General features: G+C 38.0%; 1 protein-coding gene and 1 long non-coding RNA gene across 10 annotated transcripts in view; one reads left to right on the forward strand and one right to left on the reverse strand.

The window, feature by feature from the left end:
* LOC133570231 (uncharacterized) overlaps positions 1-20 on the reverse strand; it is a 16,677-nt gene extending 16,657 nt beyond the window's left edge. For both annotated transcript variants that reach the window (XR_012051241.1, XR_009810072.2), the window contains exon 1: positions 1-20. This exon is cut by the window's left edge and continues 120 nt beyond it. This is a non-coding gene — a long non-coding RNA (uncharacterized lncRNA).
* Positions 1-19,861, forward strand: part of lrba (LPS-responsive vesicle trafficking, beach and anchor containing) — a 778,336-nt gene that overhangs the window by 412 nt on the left and 758,063 nt on the right. For 4 of the 8 annotated variants that reach the window (XM_061923001.2, XM_061923003.2, XM_061923004.2 and 1 more), the window contains exon 1: positions 139-408. In XM_061923001.2, the coding sequence (XP_061778985.1) occupies positions 253-408 (156 nt within the window). In that variant the 5' untranslated portion in view covers positions 139-252. Of the gene's footprint in view, positions 1-138; positions 409-3,067; positions 3,082-19,861 lie in introns of those variants that run through there. The other 4 variants (XM_061923000.1, XM_061922999.1, XM_061922998.1 and 1 more) reach the window with 2 other exon arrangements.

Below are 19,861 nucleotides of genomic sequence, written 5' to 3' on the forward strand. Positions count from 1 at the left end.
GTCTGTGTGCCATCAAGTTGGGGACTGAAGAAGTAGTTCTTTGACGGCGGAAGAACACTATTAGTACTTTTCCTGTCGGACGGACTTTTATTTGTCTTGAATGGGGGAGGACATATTTGTTTTACGTGCGTGTAGTCGACTGTCCACAACTCGCCCAAAAGGGAATTAAGGAAGAAATAATACTCCAACTTCCGAGGTGAACAGGTGCCTTTTTTTTTTTTTTTTTTTTACCTGTAGGCGCCACCTGAGGCCATGGCGAGCGAGGAGACCTCCGCCACGCCGGGCAACGTGGCTCTCAACCCCGCCGTGCCTATTCGGGGCATCCGCATGAAATTCGCCGTGCTGACCGGTCTGATGGAAGTCGGGGAAGTGTCCAACCGGGACGTCGTGGAGACCGTCTTCAACCTGGTAAGCTGGTTTATTGGATTAAGCTTCAGGCCCCGTTTACACTAAGCCGGCTAAGGTTATCCAGGATAAATCCCACCTAACCTTATCCTTGTCCACACACATGTGTACAGCTCCACTAATGGACATCATACCTGCCAACTACTCCGGTTTTCCCGTAATTAGTACGGTTTTCACCAACCTATTCCGGGTTAAAAAATACGGTTTTTCATTCATTAAAAAAACATTTTTTTTTTAAAGTTTTATTCACGAAATCGCGTAACAACAATGACAATCGACACTGCTCCCCGTAACTTCCTATAGAGCCATTCCGAATGCCATGCGCGAGGCTATTTACAGCACCGCTGCCAAGCACGAGGCCATTGTTTCCAAACCAGCGAACGATCATGGAATCAGCCGGAGAAAAATCGCAAACGAGTCTTAAACCGAAAAGAAAACTGCAGTCATTCCGTGAAGAATATTCAAAAGCCTATCCGGGAATAATTATCCGTTCCAAAAAGGGTGAAAACTATCAATCAATCAATCAATCAATGTTTATTTATATAGCCCTAAGTCACAAGTGTCTCAAAGGGCTGCACAAGCCACAACGACATCCTCGGTATAGAGCCCACATAAGGGCAAGGAAAAACTCACCCCAGTGGGACGTCGATGTGAATGACTATGAGAAACCTTGGAGAGGACCGCATATGTGGGTAACCCCCCCCCCTCTAGGGAGACCGAATGCAATGGATGTCGAGTGGGTCTAACATAATATTGTGAGAGTACAGTCCATAGTGGATCCAGCATAACAGTAAAAGTCCAGTCCACAGTAGGGTCAGCAGGAAACCATCCCGAGCGGAGACGGGTCAGCAGCGCAGAGATGTTCCCAACCGATATACAGGCGAGCGGTCCACCCTGGGTCCCGACCCCGGACAGCCAGCACCCCATTCATGGCCACCGGATCTGTGTGTCTCCCCTTCCACAAGGGATAGGGGGGAGCAGAGGAGAAAAGAAAAGAAACGGCAGATCAACTGGTCTAAAAAAAGGGGGGCTATTCAAAGGCTAGAGTATACAAATGAGTTTTGAGATGGGACTTAAATGTTTCTACTGAGGTAGCATCTCTAACTGTTACCGGGAGGGCATTCCATAGTACTGGAGCCCCAATAGAAAACGCTCTACAGCCCGCAGACTTTTTTTGGGCTCTGGGAATCACTAATAAGCCGGAGTTCTTTGAACGCAGATTTCTTGCCGGGACATATGGTACAATGCAATCGACAAGATAGGCTGGAGCTAGACCGTGTAGTATTTTATACGTAAGTAGTAAAACCTTAAAGTCGCATCTTAAGTGCACAGGAAGCCAGTGCAGGTGAGCCAGTATAGGTATATATATATATGTATATAAAGGTATATACAGTATAGGCGTAATATGATCAAACTTTCTTGTTCTTGTCAAAAGTCTAGCAGCCGCATTTTGTACCAACTGTAATCTTTTAATGCTAGACATAGGGAGACCCGAAAATAATACGTTACAGTAATCGAGACGAGACGTAACGAACGCGTGAATAATGATCTCAGCGTCGCTAGTGGACAAAATGGAACGAATTTTAGCGATATTACGGAGATGAAAGAAGGCCGTTTTAGTAACACTCTTAATGTGTGACTCAAAGGAGAGAGTTGGGTCGAAGATAATACCCAGATTCTTACGCGAATTGCACCTTGTGCAGACAAGATTTTTCGATCGGACACGGAGGAATTAGCGATGTAAAAGACCACGTCGGGACAAAAAAACACAAGTCTAATGCCGTTGCTAGCGATACAAGTGGAAAACTTTCAACGTTTTTCGTCGCCCAAACAGATTCTTTGGATGTGATAAATGCCGAAGTTTTATTTACGGAGGCAATAATTGAGCAAACAAAAAGGTAATGACACCAATGTTATCTATTGGAATTGTTTAGTACTGTTATACTGTTAAAAGTGTTTATACTATTTATGCTTTCAAGTCCAAGTTGAAGAAATCTTGTTAAATGTTGACAGCATAACTACCAAAATACAGAAGTATGTCCTTAATATTTTTGCAGTGCTATTTCTGTTGAAAAGTTCAAATGATTACATTAGAGATGTGATGTGCCACTTTTCAAGTGTCTGATGGCTTAAATTCATTTTCATTAATTTTTCATATTTTGAATTCTTTTGAAAGGCTTACAAAAAAACGTAATTCCATGCTATTGACAGGACTATTAATTTTAATGAAGTTAGCTTACCATGTTTACAGTATGATAATTGTGATAGAAATGTGAATTTTAGGCACAGAATATTTTTTACAATTGAACAAGGCAGTAGATTATACAAGCTTGGACAGAAAGTTAATGACACCAATTTTTTTTAAATGGAATTGTTTAGTACTGTTTTACCATTTGTTTACTGTAAAAAGTGTTTATACTGTTTATACTTTCAATTAACAAATTGAAGTCTTGTGAAAGGTTGACAGGATAACTGGCATTAACTGTCAAAATAATTTCAAACTATTGAAGTTAGCTTACAGAATAAACATGTCAATCAACCCATATGATTTTTGCTGTAATATTTTTGTTTTGAAAAGTCACTGTGACTGATAGAAAAGTGATGGTTTTAGCAACATTTTAACCTGTCTGAATGCTAATAATCATTTTGGACATCATGGAGACCGTCTTCAACCTGGTAAGCTGATTTATTAGATTAGCTCAGAATAGACCCCAGGTAGCAGGACCTGTCAAACTGGGATCACTGGGACATGCCAACACCGACAATGTCTGATATCATCTTGTTTGGCACAATTAATATAAAATAAGCAGCGATTAAAGCATCTAGACCGTAATAAACCACTCATTTCACCCACTTATAGCTGGCTAATTTACGCGCTATTGCTGCTTCTTGACATTTCCACAGGGGGCGCAATGGTAGGCAATGTTGTGGTGTGACATTACACCTTGTGAAGGGTGCTAGCAAGCTAATTAGTTTGTTTTTACCTTTTGAGGCGCTAGTTGTGTAGGCTATTGTAGTTTTTTTTAACTTTCCAGAATAGGCACTTGTAAGCTATTTCTGAAGAGTGCTTCGCATTCCTTCCAAGTTTCCCACAATGCATTGCAGGCGGCCATATTGGCAGGCTTTGTTTGTAAACACGCTAATTTTTGCTGGTCATTCATCCAGTGATACAGGGCTGCAACTAGCGACTATTTTCATAGTCAACAAATATCTTTAAGATTAGTCGACTAGTCGTATTATAGAACGTACACCTATGTAATGGCTCTAACTTTTCCATTGACTTTTAAATGGTAAGCTGATTTATTAGATTAGCTCAGAAAAGGCCCCAGGTAGCAAGACCTGTCAAACTGGGATCACTGGGACATGCCAACATCGACAATGTCTGATATCATCTTGTTTGGCACAATTAATATCAAATAAGCAGCGATTCAAGCATCTGGGCCGTAATAAACCACTCATTTCACTCACTTATAGCTGGCTAATTTACGAGGTATTGCTGCTTCTTGACATTTCCACAGGGGGTGCAATGGTAGGCAATGTTGTGGTGTGACATTACACCTTGTGAAGGGTGCTAGCAAGCTAATTAGTTTGTTTTTACCTTTTGAGGCGCTAGTTGTGTAGGCTATTGTAGTTTTTTGAACTTTCCAGAATAGGCACTTGTAAGCTATTTCTGAAGAGTGCTTCGCATTCCTTCCAAGTTTCCCACAATGCATTGCAGGCGGCCATATTGGCAGGCTTTGTTTGTAAACACGCGAATTGTTGCTGGTTATTCATCCAGTGATACAGGGCTGCAACTAGCGACTATTTTCATAGTCAACGACTATCTTAACGATTAGTCGACCAGTCGTATAATATAACGTACACATGTAATGGCTCCAATTTTTCCATTGACTTTTAAATGCAACGCAAGTTATTTTAGGCATTTGCTTAACGAAGATGACTAATTCATAAATATTTATTTATACTGTAACTGTGCTGCTCATTAAGCTGTAACAAAAAATTAAAATGACATACAATTTTGTCCATAAAAAAAAAAAGGAAAGGCAAAGTGTTAAAGAAAACAATGAAGCTCGTTTATGTATAAAAATAACTGTAAAAAAAAAAAAAAAGAAGCAGCTATAAAAACAGACAACAAAACACTAATACACACTAACTTCCTTTTAATTATTAAAACCATTTTTTTTGCGATGTTGTGGTTAAAAAGCAGCACAAGGGTATATTGACTATTGATTAACTCCTGGCAGTTTTAGGACTCTGATAGACCCAAAGTATAGAATTGTATCGTTGATTAATTCTTAACATGTTAGCTATCTAATAATAATAATAATAACTGGGATTTATATAGCGCTTTTCTAAGTACCCAAAGTCGATTGTGTGTTTAATCTTATGATACCTCCGCAATGGTGCCTAATGTTTATCTGTGTGTGCGATTAGCGTTCGTTATTGTGGCTTTTTTTTTTTATTGCATTGCAAATTGACGCTGCTTTAAAAAGTATTTGAGTTGATGTAGACAAATTTATCTGGCTGACTTTGGCTAATTCAAGGTATTTTTCACACATCTTTGTCTCACACTTGTTTGCTTGCTACCAAAGTACAAGCTAACACTCTTACCAAAGTTGAGACCACATCCTCCCTCCAGACGATCGACGACATGCCTTCGCTTTAAATGCTGGCGTATCACAGATGCACTGCCATTAAAAACATGGTCTGCTTTGCAAAATGAGCAAGGTATTCATGGCTTTAACAAAAATAAAAGGAAATGTTCTCACACTTTATAGGTTTTCACTGGCAGTCGCGCCACCACTCGACAATATAGTCGACTGTCGTCTAATTGTTGCACCCCTACAGTGATGCACATAATGCCGATGATGTATGCGATTGTCAACTGCTCAGAGGTGGGTAGAGTAGCCAGAAATTGTACTCAAGTAAGAGTACTGTTACTTTAGAGATTTATTACTCAAGTAAAAGTAAGGAGTAGTCACCCAAATATTTACTTGAGTAAAAGTAAAAAGTATGTTGTGAAAAAACTACTCAAGTACTGAGTAACTGATGAGTAACATACACACACACACACACACACACACACACACATATATATATATATATATATATATATATATATATAGCATATAATTTATATGTATTTATTTTGCTGTTTTTGTTTACCGTATTTTCCGCACCATAAGGCGCCCTGGGTTATAAGCCGCGCCTTCAATGAACGGCATATTTCAAAACTTTGTCCACCTATAAGCCGCCCCGTGTTGTAAGCCGCATCTAACTGCGCTAAAGGAATGTCAAAAAAACAGTCAAATAGGTCAGTCAAACTTTAATAATATATTAAAACCAGCGTGATGTGGGCGCGCATGGAATCGTATATCAACATGGACGAAGCTGCGTGAAAAAAGCCACCCGGCCTCTTCGCGTAAACTTAAACTTACCTTAACCACTCGCTCATCTTTTCTTCATCCATCCCTTCGAGTTAGCTTTTATGATGACGCCGGCTGGAAAGGTCTCTTTTGGCAAGGTCTTCCTTTTTGAATATCACCATGGGTGGAAGTTTCTGGCCATTAGCATGGCAAGCTAGAACCACAGTGAAGGATGACTTCTCATTCCCTGTGGTGCGAATATTCACCGTACGTGCTCCCGTTGTATCCACAGTGCAGTTCACAGGAATATCAGTTGCTGTGAAATAGTAATCCGTGTGCGGATGGAGAGATTGCGTCTTTTCATGAACCGGATCCCGGTCGCTTAGTAGGAGCCATTTTGTGGTCTTTACAGATGTAAACACACAAAGGAAATGAAACGTACGGTGATATCCGCGCGCTTTTTCTTCTTCTACGCGGGCGGGTGGTTGCTTACAGTAGAAGAAGAAGCGCTTCCTGTTCTATGGGGGCGGGTGCTTACCTTGGCGGTTGCTTGCGTAGAAGAAGAAGCGCTTCCTGTTCTACCGGGAAAAAAGATGGCGGCTGTTTACCGAAGTTGCGAGACCGAAACTTTATGAAAATGAATCTTAATATTTATCCATATATAAAGCGCACCGGGTTATAAGGCGCACTGTCAGTTTTTGAGAAAATTTGTGGTTTTTAGGTGCGCCTTATAGTGCGGAAAATACGGTACATAGGTCTGGTGATAATGTTCCCCTTTAACCTTTAAGCTTTTTTATTTCACTTGTTATGTTTTTGTTCATTTTAATAGTATTTTTAGAATGTGCCGTGGGCCTTTAAAACATTAGCTGTGGGCCGCAAATGGCCCCCGTGGCACGCTTTTGACACGTCTGCTATAAATAATAAAAAATTAAATGTGATAAATCTATGGATAAAAAGCAGAGCCTGGCGACGCATGCGCGTTTATCATAACTCTCTCTCTCTCTCTCTGTCTCTGCCCCTCCCTCACCAATGCTGCACAATTTGTTTTGTTTTTAACCCCTTCTTAACCCTGAATGTACATTGAAAATACACGCAACCCTAACTCAAAATTCCGGACATTTGCGGCATTTAAGAAACTCCACCCTGACAGCTCCGCAAAAGAGGACATGTCCGGTGAAAAGAGGACGTATGGTCAGTCTATCGCAGCCCGTTAGCTGCTAGCAGGCCGTGTGTTTTGCCTCGGTGTGCATTGTTTACACAACGTGCGTTACGCTACTTAATATGTCCGTGTGGAAACTTGTTCGGTACACCTCCGAACCGAACCGGAACCCCCGTACCGAAACGGTTCAATACAAATACACGTGCCGTTACACCCCTAAAAACTATCTTTAATTGCATTCTTAAGCGTATTTCTGGACAGAGGAAAGAGCACTGAACAGTGAAAACAACTTTGTGTTTGTTCGGATCATTTCATTTCAGGTAATTAAGAAAATGTAAGTAGAAATGAATCTAATATAAATGACAGGTCCACTTTGCATGAACTTGATGTGCTTGGTGGAAGAACTTTGCTAGTAGTTGCATGATGAAAATAGCACTCACTTCTCTCATCCGGCTGTAGCCTCTACATGAAACAAAAGTGAGGCGACACGAGAAGAGCATTCTCCCAATCCTGCCTTACAGTCACAGTGTGCTGAGATGACCTTAGATTGGGTATCCGTGATTATCCGGGGTTGTCAAACTCAGGTCGGATCACTTTTGCGAGCGCATGACTCTAGCTTTGACAACGCCATGTCCGCTGGGTTTATACATATAAGCGCAAATGTCACAAACCCATCCAAAAACAGAACGGTCATAGCTGTCCAGGCTCCTATAATTTTGAAAGTCCTTCAAGGTGTAAAATGGACTGGCTTAAAAAATTAAGTAGTTAACAAACTTCAAGTCCGTGTATGAAACATCTGCGAAGATGTCGTGATCTCTGCTCCACTCAGACTTGTCAATCTGGTAAGGATCCTCTCATCCGATTGCAGCTTCTTTTTTCCCTTATAATGACGAAGGGACTTCTTGTCTAATGTTTCACAGCAATTCTTTTATCGTATCCAAGCTGGTGCAATGTTATTTTCCACTGAATAGTTCGGAAATATCACGTGTAGCGCTATTGCAAACTGACTTTCAGTGAACAAAGCCTACCAATATGGCTGCCAGCAATGCGTTGTGGATAGTTTAGCAAAAAATCCAAAGCCCTTTTATATTATACCCTTGGGGAACTAGTGATCTATTGTTGTGGTTGTAGCCCAACATCATTTATTGAGCGCTTGGGAGCTAAATTTGGCGATGAGCATTGTTACTTAAAGGGGAACTGCACTTTTGGGGGAATTTTGCCTGTTGTTCACAATCCTAATGAAAGACAAAAGGTTTTATTTTTTTGCATTCTTATTTCTAAAAATCTGCTCATTCTTGGTGGCTAGCAATGCAACTAATGGGAGCAATCCATTCTGCCCTTAAATCACTTTAAAAATGCATCCGAATACCGCCAACAATACTTCATTTAAGTTCCGTTAACCGTGTAATAACATAGGTTTTAGCGACATTGTTTTTGCAAGAGCGAACACTGAGGACGTTTTTTATCTGGCGTAGTAACACTGATTGATTGATTGATTGAAACTTGTATTAATAGATTGTACAGTACATATTCCGTACAATTGACCACTAAATGGTAACACCCGAATAAGTTTTTCAACTTGTTTAATCAATTCTTGCGACGGCATGCTACGGCATTAGCCGTAACCTAGCTACGGTAAGAGATAAGCTAGCTTTTGCGTCAGCAGCTGCATTGCATTTGAGTTTGTAATGCACAACACAATGCGATAGGACACCAATCTGTACTGACTGAAAAACATGATCAATCATATTACAGTATCTGTAACAGGTACATTTCCAAACAAAATGAAAATAGCTAAAGTTGCACCAATTTACAAGAATGGCGACAAACATCAATTTACAAATTATAGACCTGTTTCCTTATTTCCACAATTTTCTAAAATCATTGAAAAACTGTTCAATAACAGATTAGAGAGTTTCATAAATAAAAATAGAATACTCGAAGAAAATCAATATGTTTCAACTTCGATGGCTTTAATTGAAATTACAGAAGAAATTACCAATCCTATAGATAATAAAAAATGTGCGGCAGCAGTTTTTATGGATCTAACTAAAGCATTTGACACAATTAATCACAATATTTTAATCAAAAAACTAGAACGATATGGCATCAGAGGGTTAGTCTTAAACTGGATAAGAAGTTATCTAATGAACAGGAAACAATACGTGAAGCTAGGCGAACACACCTCTACAACGCTAAATATATCCTGTGGTGTACCTCAGGGATCAATACTAGGACCTAAATTATTCAATCTCTATATAAATGACATTTGTAAAGTTACAAAAGATTTAAAGTTAGTATTATTTGCGGATGATACAACAGCGTTTTTGTTCAGGAGAGAACACACAGAAGATACTACAAATAATAACAGAAGAAATTAACAAATTAAAAAGATGGTTTGACAAAAACAGACTATCGTTGAATCTCAGTAAAACTAAAATAATGCTATTTGGTAACAGTAGAAGAGAAAGTCAAACACAAATACAAATAGACGGAATAGAAATTGAAAGAGTAAATGAAACCAAATTTCTTGGTATAATGATTGATGATAAATTGAACTGGAAATCTCACGTAAAAAATATACAACATAAAGTAGCAAGAAACACGTCAATAATGAATAAAGCAAAACATGTCCTAGACAAAAAAATCACTTCATATTCTCTACTGCTCACTAGTGTTACCATATCTGAGTTACTGTGTAGAAATATGGGGAAATAACTACAAAAGTACACTTCATTCATTAACGGTGTTACAAAAAAGATCAGTTAGAATAATACATAATGTTGGATATAGAGAACACACAAATCCTTTATTTATTGAATCAAAGATACTGAAATTCTACGACATAGTGAATTTGCAAACAGCAAAAATTATACACAAAGCAAACTATAACCTGCTACCCAAGAATATACAACAATTCTTCTCAAAAAAAGAGGAGAAATATAATCTTAGAGAGAAATGTAATTTAAAACATTTGTATGCACGTACAACACTTAAGACCTTCAGTGTATCAGTATGTGGAATTAAATTATGGAATGGATTAAGCAAAGCAATCAAACAATGTACTAATATGATCCACTTCAAGAAACTCTTCAAACTTAAAGTGTTTACAAAGTATAAAGAAGAAGAACCATGATAAACATTCTGAATTTATTTAACTCATCCATTCTTTCATTCTTTCACTCACAAAATAATCTTACTTATCTCAACATATGAAATGTAACTTACTTCACCAATTATTATTTATTTACTTATTTTTATTGTGATTACTTATGGGGTATATTGTGAATAAATTGAGAACAGGAAGTGAACAAAGGTTTTAGCAACTGTTATGTAAAAGAAAAGGGGTAGGATTAAATAAGCTCTGTTTCTTCCTACTCCTTTTCGAACATGTTGAAAAGAGAAACCGGTGATTCTGATGTATCATGTTGTATGATTGCATGTTCCAAATAAACTCAAACTCAACTCAAGGTTTTAGCCCACATTTCATGTTTTGTTTATACACAGCTAGCTCGACGGTGTATGTAGCTCCTCAAAGTCGATAATCCTTCATTGCGGCAAACAAACTACAGTTCTTAAGTTTTGTTATCACTGGAAGACTGGAGAACGAGGCTAAACATTTTACACACAGGAAGAGCGAGAAAGAGCAGGCAAGCTAATAGGCTAAAATAGCCGATAATCTATCTTGAAACAACACAATAAATGCTTAGTAAAGCAGTTAACAGGAAATTAACAAGTAGATTAATAAGAGTTCGAAATAGGATAATATAACAACGATAGCAAACCCTGTCAAGAGGAAGACCGATCCATCCATAGATGGACAGTGTTGATACCAAGGGTAGTGAAGTGAATTATTTGATTGATTCTAGAGTGATTAGATCAATATTTTTTTCTTCCTAAAATCTTTTTTCTGTGTATGTTAATGTTTATAAACTCAAGGAATCATTTCCTGGACAGAGGAGGACTTTGAAGGAACAAAACAATAAGTAATAGTAGTTTTTACTTTTGTTTAGTTATTGTGTACTACTGTCGTTGTTTTGATCAAACAATTGTATGTGATAAAATAAAATAAGAGACAAGTTTGAATATTGTGTAGATATTGTTGCACCGTATCAGAATCATGGTTGATCTGAATCGGCAGCATAAAACCCTGATCGGAACATCTCTATCTCTAACACATGAACATCAGGATATGTCAATGGTTTTTTCATTAGGTTTTCAAAAATGAAGTGAAACTTTAGTGCAAGTATACTCATGTGGAAAAAAACCCATAACATTTATATTTAAGTTAATAGGATTTAAATGTATATACTGGTTGAAAATAGCCCTATGAGAAAAACACATTTTTGACCCTGCCTCGGAATCGTAATGGAGAATCATTGCCTCGGAATCAAAAATCATTGGGAACTAGGGCTGCAGCTATCGATTATTTTTTCGATTAATCTGTTAATCTATAGATTATTTTTTCGATTAATCTATAGATTATTTTTCCTTTTACCGATTGTTTTTTAAATTTAAAATGAAGAGGAAAAAATAAATGTAGGCCAGTTTTTTCAAAAGGCATGGCTTTTATTTACAAAAAAAAAAGTATGGCCACTCAGTCAACGTTGACAACAACATAACAAAATATTCTGTAACAATGTAAACATTTAAAACTTTTAACATTTAACAAAATTAAAAGTAGCTTATTTGCTTTTTAATGTGCAAATATAAAAGTAAACATCCAGTGCAAATCTTAATATTCTGGAATAGTATAAGCATTTCAAAAGTAAAAGTATTGCTTATTTTGCTTTAAAATGTGCAAAAATAAAGATAAACATCCAATACAAAAAAGTGCAAAACGGAAATATTCTGTAACAAGTGTAAACATTTCAACAAAAGTAAAAGTATTGCTTATTTGCTAAAATGTGCAAAAATAAAGCTAAACATCCAATACAAAAAAGTGTACAGTGTAAACATTTCAACAAAAGTAAAAGTATTGCTTATTTTGCTTAATAACACAACAATGATAGTATGATTAAAGTGAAAGTTAATTGTTGGTTTGTACATAGTATATGTAACTGTTAATGTTGTAAAAGGTATTTGCACAACTAATTAACGTTAGCGTTTGTGACACGTCTTGTGCCGTGGGGTTCTTTCAGGACCGACAGACTGAACGCCAGACGGCTTTGCCAGGTTTACAATCTTTTAATTTTACACAGTCTTTTCTCTTCCAACTGCGCGAATCGCGCACCTGGGCACGATTGCGGCGTCGCTCCCGGCGCGCCCCGCCTCGCCGCTCGCTCGCCGCCGCCGCCTCTCCACAGCGTTAAAGAGGAGCGCGTCTTTGTAAACACTGAACAGGCACGCCAAACGCGCCTCTCAGAGCGAAACGGTGCTTTAGTTTATGAATTTACAACGCAGATACAAATGACACATTCATGTTTTTGTGTAATGATGACAACGTATACGCACGCGGACGATTGACTTGTTGATGGTGATGGCAAGAACGCTGTCGGGGGTTTTCTTTTCAAATGTTCGTTCATAGCCGTTGTGCTGCTATGATAGGCCATTTCCGCTCGACACAGTGTGCATACAACAACATTATTAGGCCGTTTATTGAAATACTCCCACACTTTTGACGACTTTTGGCGTGCTTTTTTCCCCTCGCTCGCATCGTCTGCTTTGCGCTCCGCCATGACAGTAAAGTAGTGTGACGTAAATATGCGACGCGCCGACGCACAAAAACGGCGTCGACGTATTTACGTAACCGATGACGTCGACGCGTCGTTTCAGCCTTATTGGGAACCGGAACTGAGACGAAGAACCGGAACGGTCCAAATTCAAACGATGCCCAATCTTATTTATGTTTTCCCCTCTGGAGGGGCACTAGTGTGACCTAACGTAAGGCCAATGTTGTGGGTTGTAAATGTTGCAGGGAATTTCCAGAGTGTGCTTGGAGGACATTTTGCAGGCTAGTATCGGTACTTTATTTATATGTCGTTTTAAGCTCATAAAATACGTAATATTTCTCCAAAGGGCACTATTGAGCCAATATTGTGGTGTAGCTGGGGGTTTGTGGAGGGTTCTGGAGAGCTAATTTTGTGGGTTAACGATCCTATGCTAATATTTTCTCCTGAGAGGGCATTAGAAAATAGAAAGCCAACATTGAACTTGTAGCCTAACGTCTTTGCAAGAGAGAGAGGGCGCATGGAAGCTAGTTTAGTGAGTTTCTGGGTTTGAGGTGCTAATTAGCCAATTTTTAGATGTTGTTACAGGATCATGAAATCTGCTTTTTTCCACTAGGCAGGAGCGAGACAGTTTTTTTGCTACCAGCGTGGTGCAAGCAAATTTACCGGGGTCAAGTGAAGCTAATTTTACAGTCATCGTGCGTTGCTATAAGACAGGGGTGCTCATTACGTCGATCGCGAGCTACCGGTCGATCTCGGAGGGTGTGTCAGTCGATCACCAGCCAGGCATTAAAAAAATAGTCCTAAAAATGAGCGATCATAAATCTTCACTATGACGTCACTTTCGTCACTTGATTGACATTCACGGCACCCGAGGGTCTTCTGAGATGACGCTGGCTGCTGCCAGCTCATTAAAATTACCGACTGGAAGGCGAGAAACACTTTATTTCAACAGACTCTGGCGCCGTACCTGTCGTCAGAACTCCAAAGACCGACTGCACAGTTGCGCTAACAAAACGAGTCTCAGAAAGCTGGCGTGCACAAGCTAGCAAGCTACGGAGTTTGCTGACAATGTATTTCTTGTAAAGTGTATACAAAGGAGTACGGAAGCTGGACAAATAAGATGCCAAAAACCAACCACTTTCATGTGGTATTTGACAGAAAGGAGGACTTTTTTCTCCTCCATTCGAAAATGCGGACGTTTTTAGCACCACTGTCTGATTCCTATCAATGCAAGTCATCAGAATCAGGTAATACACCAACTTATATTCTTGTCTTCATGAAAGAAAGGAATCTATATGTGTTAAACATGCCTGTATTATCATTAAACACCTTTAACTTGTTAACAATATTAACTATATGTGTTAAACATGCTTGTATTATCATTAAACACCTTTAACTTGTTAACAATATTAACTATATGTGTTAAACATGCTTGTATTATCTTTAAACACCTTTAACTTATTAATAATATTAACTATATGTATTAAACATGCTTGTATTATCATTAAACACCTTTAACTTGTTAACAATATTAACTATATGTATTAAACATGCTTGCATTATCTTTAAACACTTATAACTTGTTAACAATATTAACTATATGTATTAAACATACTTGTATTATCATTAAACACCTTTAATTTATTAACAATATTAACTATATGTATTAAACATACTTGTATTATCATTAAACACCTTTAATTTATTAACAATATTAACTATATGTGTTAAACATGCTTGCATTATCATTAAACACCTTTAACTTATTAACAAAAACATATATTTCATAAATAAGTAAATATAAATTATATATATGAATGAGGTAGATCCCCACGACTTGATCAATTGAAAATTAGCTCGCCTGCAGAAAAAGTGTGAGCACCCCTGCTGTAAGAAGTCTTAAGGGTTGCAAACGAGCCTATTTTGTGTTTTTTTACGAGAACTTAGCCTGTCATATTTAACACATTTAAACCATTTGTACTGAAGACTAATGCACATCTCTGCTACTGTAGTTAATTTTAGTAGGGCTGCAACGATCAAACGATCTATTGATTGATTTGATTAGAGAAAAGCTTTGATTTTTATTCTGTTGCTTCGAATAATCATTTAATAAGTATAACAAACATTTATAAAATCCGTTCCGCATAAAAGAAGGTAAACAAGTTCAATAGAAGGGAAAATAGAAAGTAAAAGTATTGATAAATATAGAAGATACATAGGAGGTAAAAGAAGGAATATAGAGGGTAAAAGTATACATGAGTATAGAAGGTAAATCATACTTGCCAACCCTCCCGAATTTTCCGGGAGACTCCCGAAATTCAGCGCCTCTCCCGAAAACCTCCCGGGACAAATATTCTCCCGAAAATCTCCCGATTTTCAGCCGGAGCTGGAAGCCACGCCCCCTCCAGCTCCATGCGGACCTGAGTGAGGACAGCCTTTTTTCATGACGGGAGGACAACAGGGTGACAAGAACTAAATCATCCAGACTAGAGATAAATTGTATTATTATGTTTATCTTACCTAAAAATAAATATATTTATTAATAAAAAAAAACAAAAAACATTTTTTACTATATTTTGCTAAAAACATCAAAATGAATTGTATTTTTATTTGTATTTTTTCTGACTCCTTATTACATGCAGCCACAGAATTATACATTAAAATAAACATATTTGAAATAATTGATTTTAAATTATCATATTAATTCATTTAAAATGACCATATTTAATTATTAAAATAATTGCTTGTTTATTAACAACTTTAGCATTTTATTCATTACATTTTGAAACTCTCCGAAGCCAAATTATGTTATATTCCTTAATATTTATTTATGCAAGTTTGAAGTATCAATTATCTAAACACAGTTTTGTTTGCATATTTTCAGGATGTAGATATCTCTCTCTCTCTCTCTCTATATATATATATATATATATATACTGTATATGTATGAAATACTTGACTTGGTGAATTCTAGCTGTCAATATATTCCTCCCCTCTTAACCACGCCCCCACCCCCTCCTCCCGAAATCGGAGGTCTCAAGGTTGGCAAGTATGAGGTAAATACAAAGTAAAAGAAGTAATATGGAAGGTAAAAGAAGGTAAATAGAAGGTAAAGGTAGTACATAAAAGGGAAAATAAGGTATATAAAATAATTTAAAATTGAAGGAAAAAAATGAATACAGAATGTTAAACTAGGTAAACCGAAGGTAATGAAGGTTAGGGCGAGTAGAAAAATCTTTGTTTATTTAAACTATTTTCCCCCAAATATGCATCGAGTCCATAAAGTGTGTTTTGTCGGATTAATCGAACAAATTAATCGATAGATTACTAAAATAATTGATAGCTGCAGCCCTATATTTGAGCAAATCTGCAGGACTTGACTGGCTACTCGGCTTATAAGCAGAGGTGGGTAGTAACGCGCTACATTTACTCCGTTACATCTACTTGAGTAACTTTTGGGATAAATTGTACTTCTAAGAGTAGTTTTAATGCAACATACTTTTACTTTTACTTGAGTATATTTATAGAGAAGAAACGCTACTTTTACTCCGCTACTTTTATCTACATTCAGCTCGCTACTCGCTACTAATTTTTATCGATCTGTTAATGCACGCTTTGTTTGTTTTGGTCTGTCAGACAGACCTTCATAGTGCCTGCGTTTCAACAAATACAGTCACTGGTGACGTTCACTCCGTTCCACCAATCAGATGCAGTCACTGGTGACGTTGGACCAATCAAACAGAGCCAGGGGTCACATGACCTGACTTAAACAAGTTGAAAAACTTATTGGGGTGTTACCATTTAGTGGTCAATTGTACGGAATATGTGCTGTACTGTGCAATCTACTAATAAAAGTTCCAATCAATCAATCAAAAATGTGAAGGAAAAAAGACCCTTTTTTTATTTCAACCGTACTTCCCGTCAAAAGCCTAAAGACTGACTGCACAGTTCCTGTCTTCACAATAAAAGTGCCGCTCCATCGCGCCTGCGCTTTCAAAATAAGAGTCTCCGAAAGCCAGCGCAAACAAGCTAGCAAGCTACGGAGTTTGCCGCCAATGTATTTCTTGTAAAGTGTATAAAAACGAATATGGAAGCTGGACAAATAAGATGCCAAAAACCAACCACTTTCATGTGGTATTAGACAGAAAGGAAGACTTTTTTTTCTCTTCCATTCGAAAATGTGGACGTTATCAGCACTACTGTCTGATTCCAATCAATGCAAGTCATCAGAATCAGGTAATACACCAACTTATATTCTTGTCTTCATGAAAGAAAGGAATCTATATGTGTTAAACATGCATGTATATTCATTAAAACACCTTTAACATGTAAACAAAAACGGCAAAATAAATAAATATTAATTATATACTGTATATATCAATGTATGTATATATATATATATATATGATATGTGTGTGTATGTTACTCATTAGTTACTCAGTACTTGAGTAGTTTTTTCACAACATACTTTTTACTTTTACTCAAGTAAATATTTGGGTGACTACTCCTTACTTTTACTTGAGTAATAAATCTCTAAAGTAACAGTACTCTTACTTGAGTACAAATTCTGGCTACTCTACCCACCTCTGCTTATAAGTGATAACAAAAAAACATCCTTGATCTCTTATTCCACTTAATCATTACCCGAGCAGTGACTTCCTCTATAGTTTTATGTAAAGTAAAGGCATTCCGCCCTCACTGGGTTAACATGAAGCGGTAGTAAATGAAGTTAATTATGCAGCCTCATCATTGCAAACTGAATAGAGTAAGCAATTATTAGCTTTGACACCGACAGGAAATACAATGTGAATGTGTTAAATTGAATGTGACATGATGACTGGTGTCAGGATCCTCATTGCCACGAGAGCTGTTGAAGCAAATCAGCCTTTTTAGTGACATATCCAGGTCACTGATGGTGTATATATCTATATACTGTGTGGGTATGATCGGTCTACAACCTGTTGGACACCTCAAGTCCTTATCCAATTTTTCATGGCATGACAGGATTTTCTTGGTGAAATTAGATTTTTTTCTTGGCAGCAGGCAAGATGAGAATGAATGAATGAAACTAGAAAAGGCGGTCAGTGTGAAGGGCAACATGCAACTGGAGCTGGGCTGGTTTGGCGGCATAGAGGCGGTGTGGTTGACGGCGGGGGGGTGGAGATAAGGGTAGAACCTGCAGGACTGCTTTGTCACGGCGGCAATGCTGTAGTCACTCTTTTTCTTCTTTGGAATGCCGAGCTCACTCGTCTTGATGTGTTCTAAATAATTGTAGCTGATAGGTAAAGATACAGTAGCTCCAAGGAGGCTTAGTGTTGTTTAAGCATCATTGTGTCCCATTGCAGGCTAATATTAATGCCTCGCTCATGTGTGTCTCATCCGTTTTACAAACCCAAAACCAGTGAAGCTGACACGTATACAGAATACAATGATTTGCAAATCCTTTTCAACCTACCGTATTTTCCGCACTATAAGCCGCCCCGGGTTATTAGCCGCACCTTCAATGAATGGCATATTTCAAAACTTTGTTCACCTATAAGCCGCCCCGGGTTATAAGCCGCGCCTACACTGCGCTAAAGGGAATGTAAAAAAAACAGTCAGATAGGTCAGTCAAACTTTAATAATATATTACAAACCAGCGTTCTAACAACTCTGTTCACCCCCAAAATGTAATGTGCAAATGTGCAATCACAAAAATAGTAACACTCAAATTAGTGCAGAGCAATAGCAACATCAATAACTCAACGTTGCTCGAACGTTAATGTCACACAACACACAAAATAAACATTTAAAGCTCACTTTCTGAAATTATTCCTCATCCATAAATCCCTTGAGTTCTTCTTCAGTGTCTGAATTAAAAAGTTGGGCGAATACGGCATCCAAAATGGCCGGCTACGTCTCGTCGAAGTCATCAGAGTCAATGTCGCTGTTGTTGTCCAGCAGTTCCGTGAATCCTGCCTTCCGGAAAGCTCGGACCACAGTTGAGACCGATATACCCGCCCAGGCATTTACAATCCACTGGCAGATGTTGGCGTATGTCGTCCGGCGCTGTCTCCCTGTCTTAGTGGCGCAGGTCATCTTGTTGCTTCCTCTACCTACGCACCATTGATTCATTTATGTTTAATTCTCTCGTTGCTGCTCTATTTCTGTGTTCTACTGCGTGACTTATTGCCTTGAGTTTGAATTCTGCTTTGTACGCGTGTCTCTTAATAGGAGCCATTTTGTGGTCTTTACAGATGTAAACACACAAATGAAATGAAACGTAATATCCGCTCGCTTCTTCTTCTACGGGGGCGGGTGCTTACCTTGGTGGTTGCTCACAGTAGAAGAAGAAGCGCTTCCTCTTCTATGGGGGCGGGTGCTTACCTTGGCGGTTGCTTACCGTAGAAGAAGAAGCGCTTCCTCTTCTACGGGGAAAAAAGATGGCGGCTGTTTACCGTAGTTGCGAGACCTAAACTTTATGAAAATTAATCTTAATATTAATCCATATATAAAGCGCACCGGGTTATAAGCCGCACTGTCAGCTTTTGTGAAAATTTGTGGTTTTTAGGTGCGGCTTATAGTGCGGAAAATACGGTATATTCAATTGAATAGACTGCAAAGAGAAGATACTTAACGTTGGAAGTGGTAAACTGAATTTTTTTGCAAATATTAGCTCATTTGGAATTTGACGCCTGCAGCCTGTTTCAAAAAACCTGGCACAAGTGGCAACAAAACGTGAGAAAGTTGAGGAATGCTCATCAAACACTTATTTGGAACATCCCACAGGTGAACAGGCTAATTGGGAACAAGTATTAGTGCCCAAGGCATGGGTAACTTACACATCTGTGAAGGCACCATTAATGCGGAAAGGTACATGCAGCTTTTTAAGCAACATATGTTGCCATCCAAGCAACGTTATCATGGGCGCCCCTGCTTATTTCAGCAAGACAATACCAAGCCACATTCTGCACGTGTTACAACAGCGTGGGTTCTGTCGGAGGCAGATATTTACATATATCCGAATTTTAGTGTTACTTATTTTCTTTCATAGTCATATTTGAAAACAGCTCGTGTTTTCCATTTATTCTCTTTCTGTTTCTCTGCAAGTAAACTGTGTGTGTTAACCTTGAGTTCTTTGGAATGTGTTTTGACTAGGGCTGCAGCTAACGATTATTTTTCTATCGATTAATCTATAGATTATTTTTTCGATTAATCGGTTAATCTATAGATTATTTTTTTCGATTAATCTATAGATTATTTTTCCTTTTATCGATTAT

This window comes from Nerophis lumbriciformis, linkage group LG27 (genome assembly GCF_033978685.3).
Source record: "Nerophis lumbriciformis linkage group LG27, RoL_Nlum_v2.1, whole genome shotgun sequence".
In the NCBI taxonomy this organism is placed as follows: Eukaryota; Metazoa; Chordata; class Actinopteri; order Syngnathiformes; family Syngnathidae; genus Nerophis; species Nerophis lumbriciformis.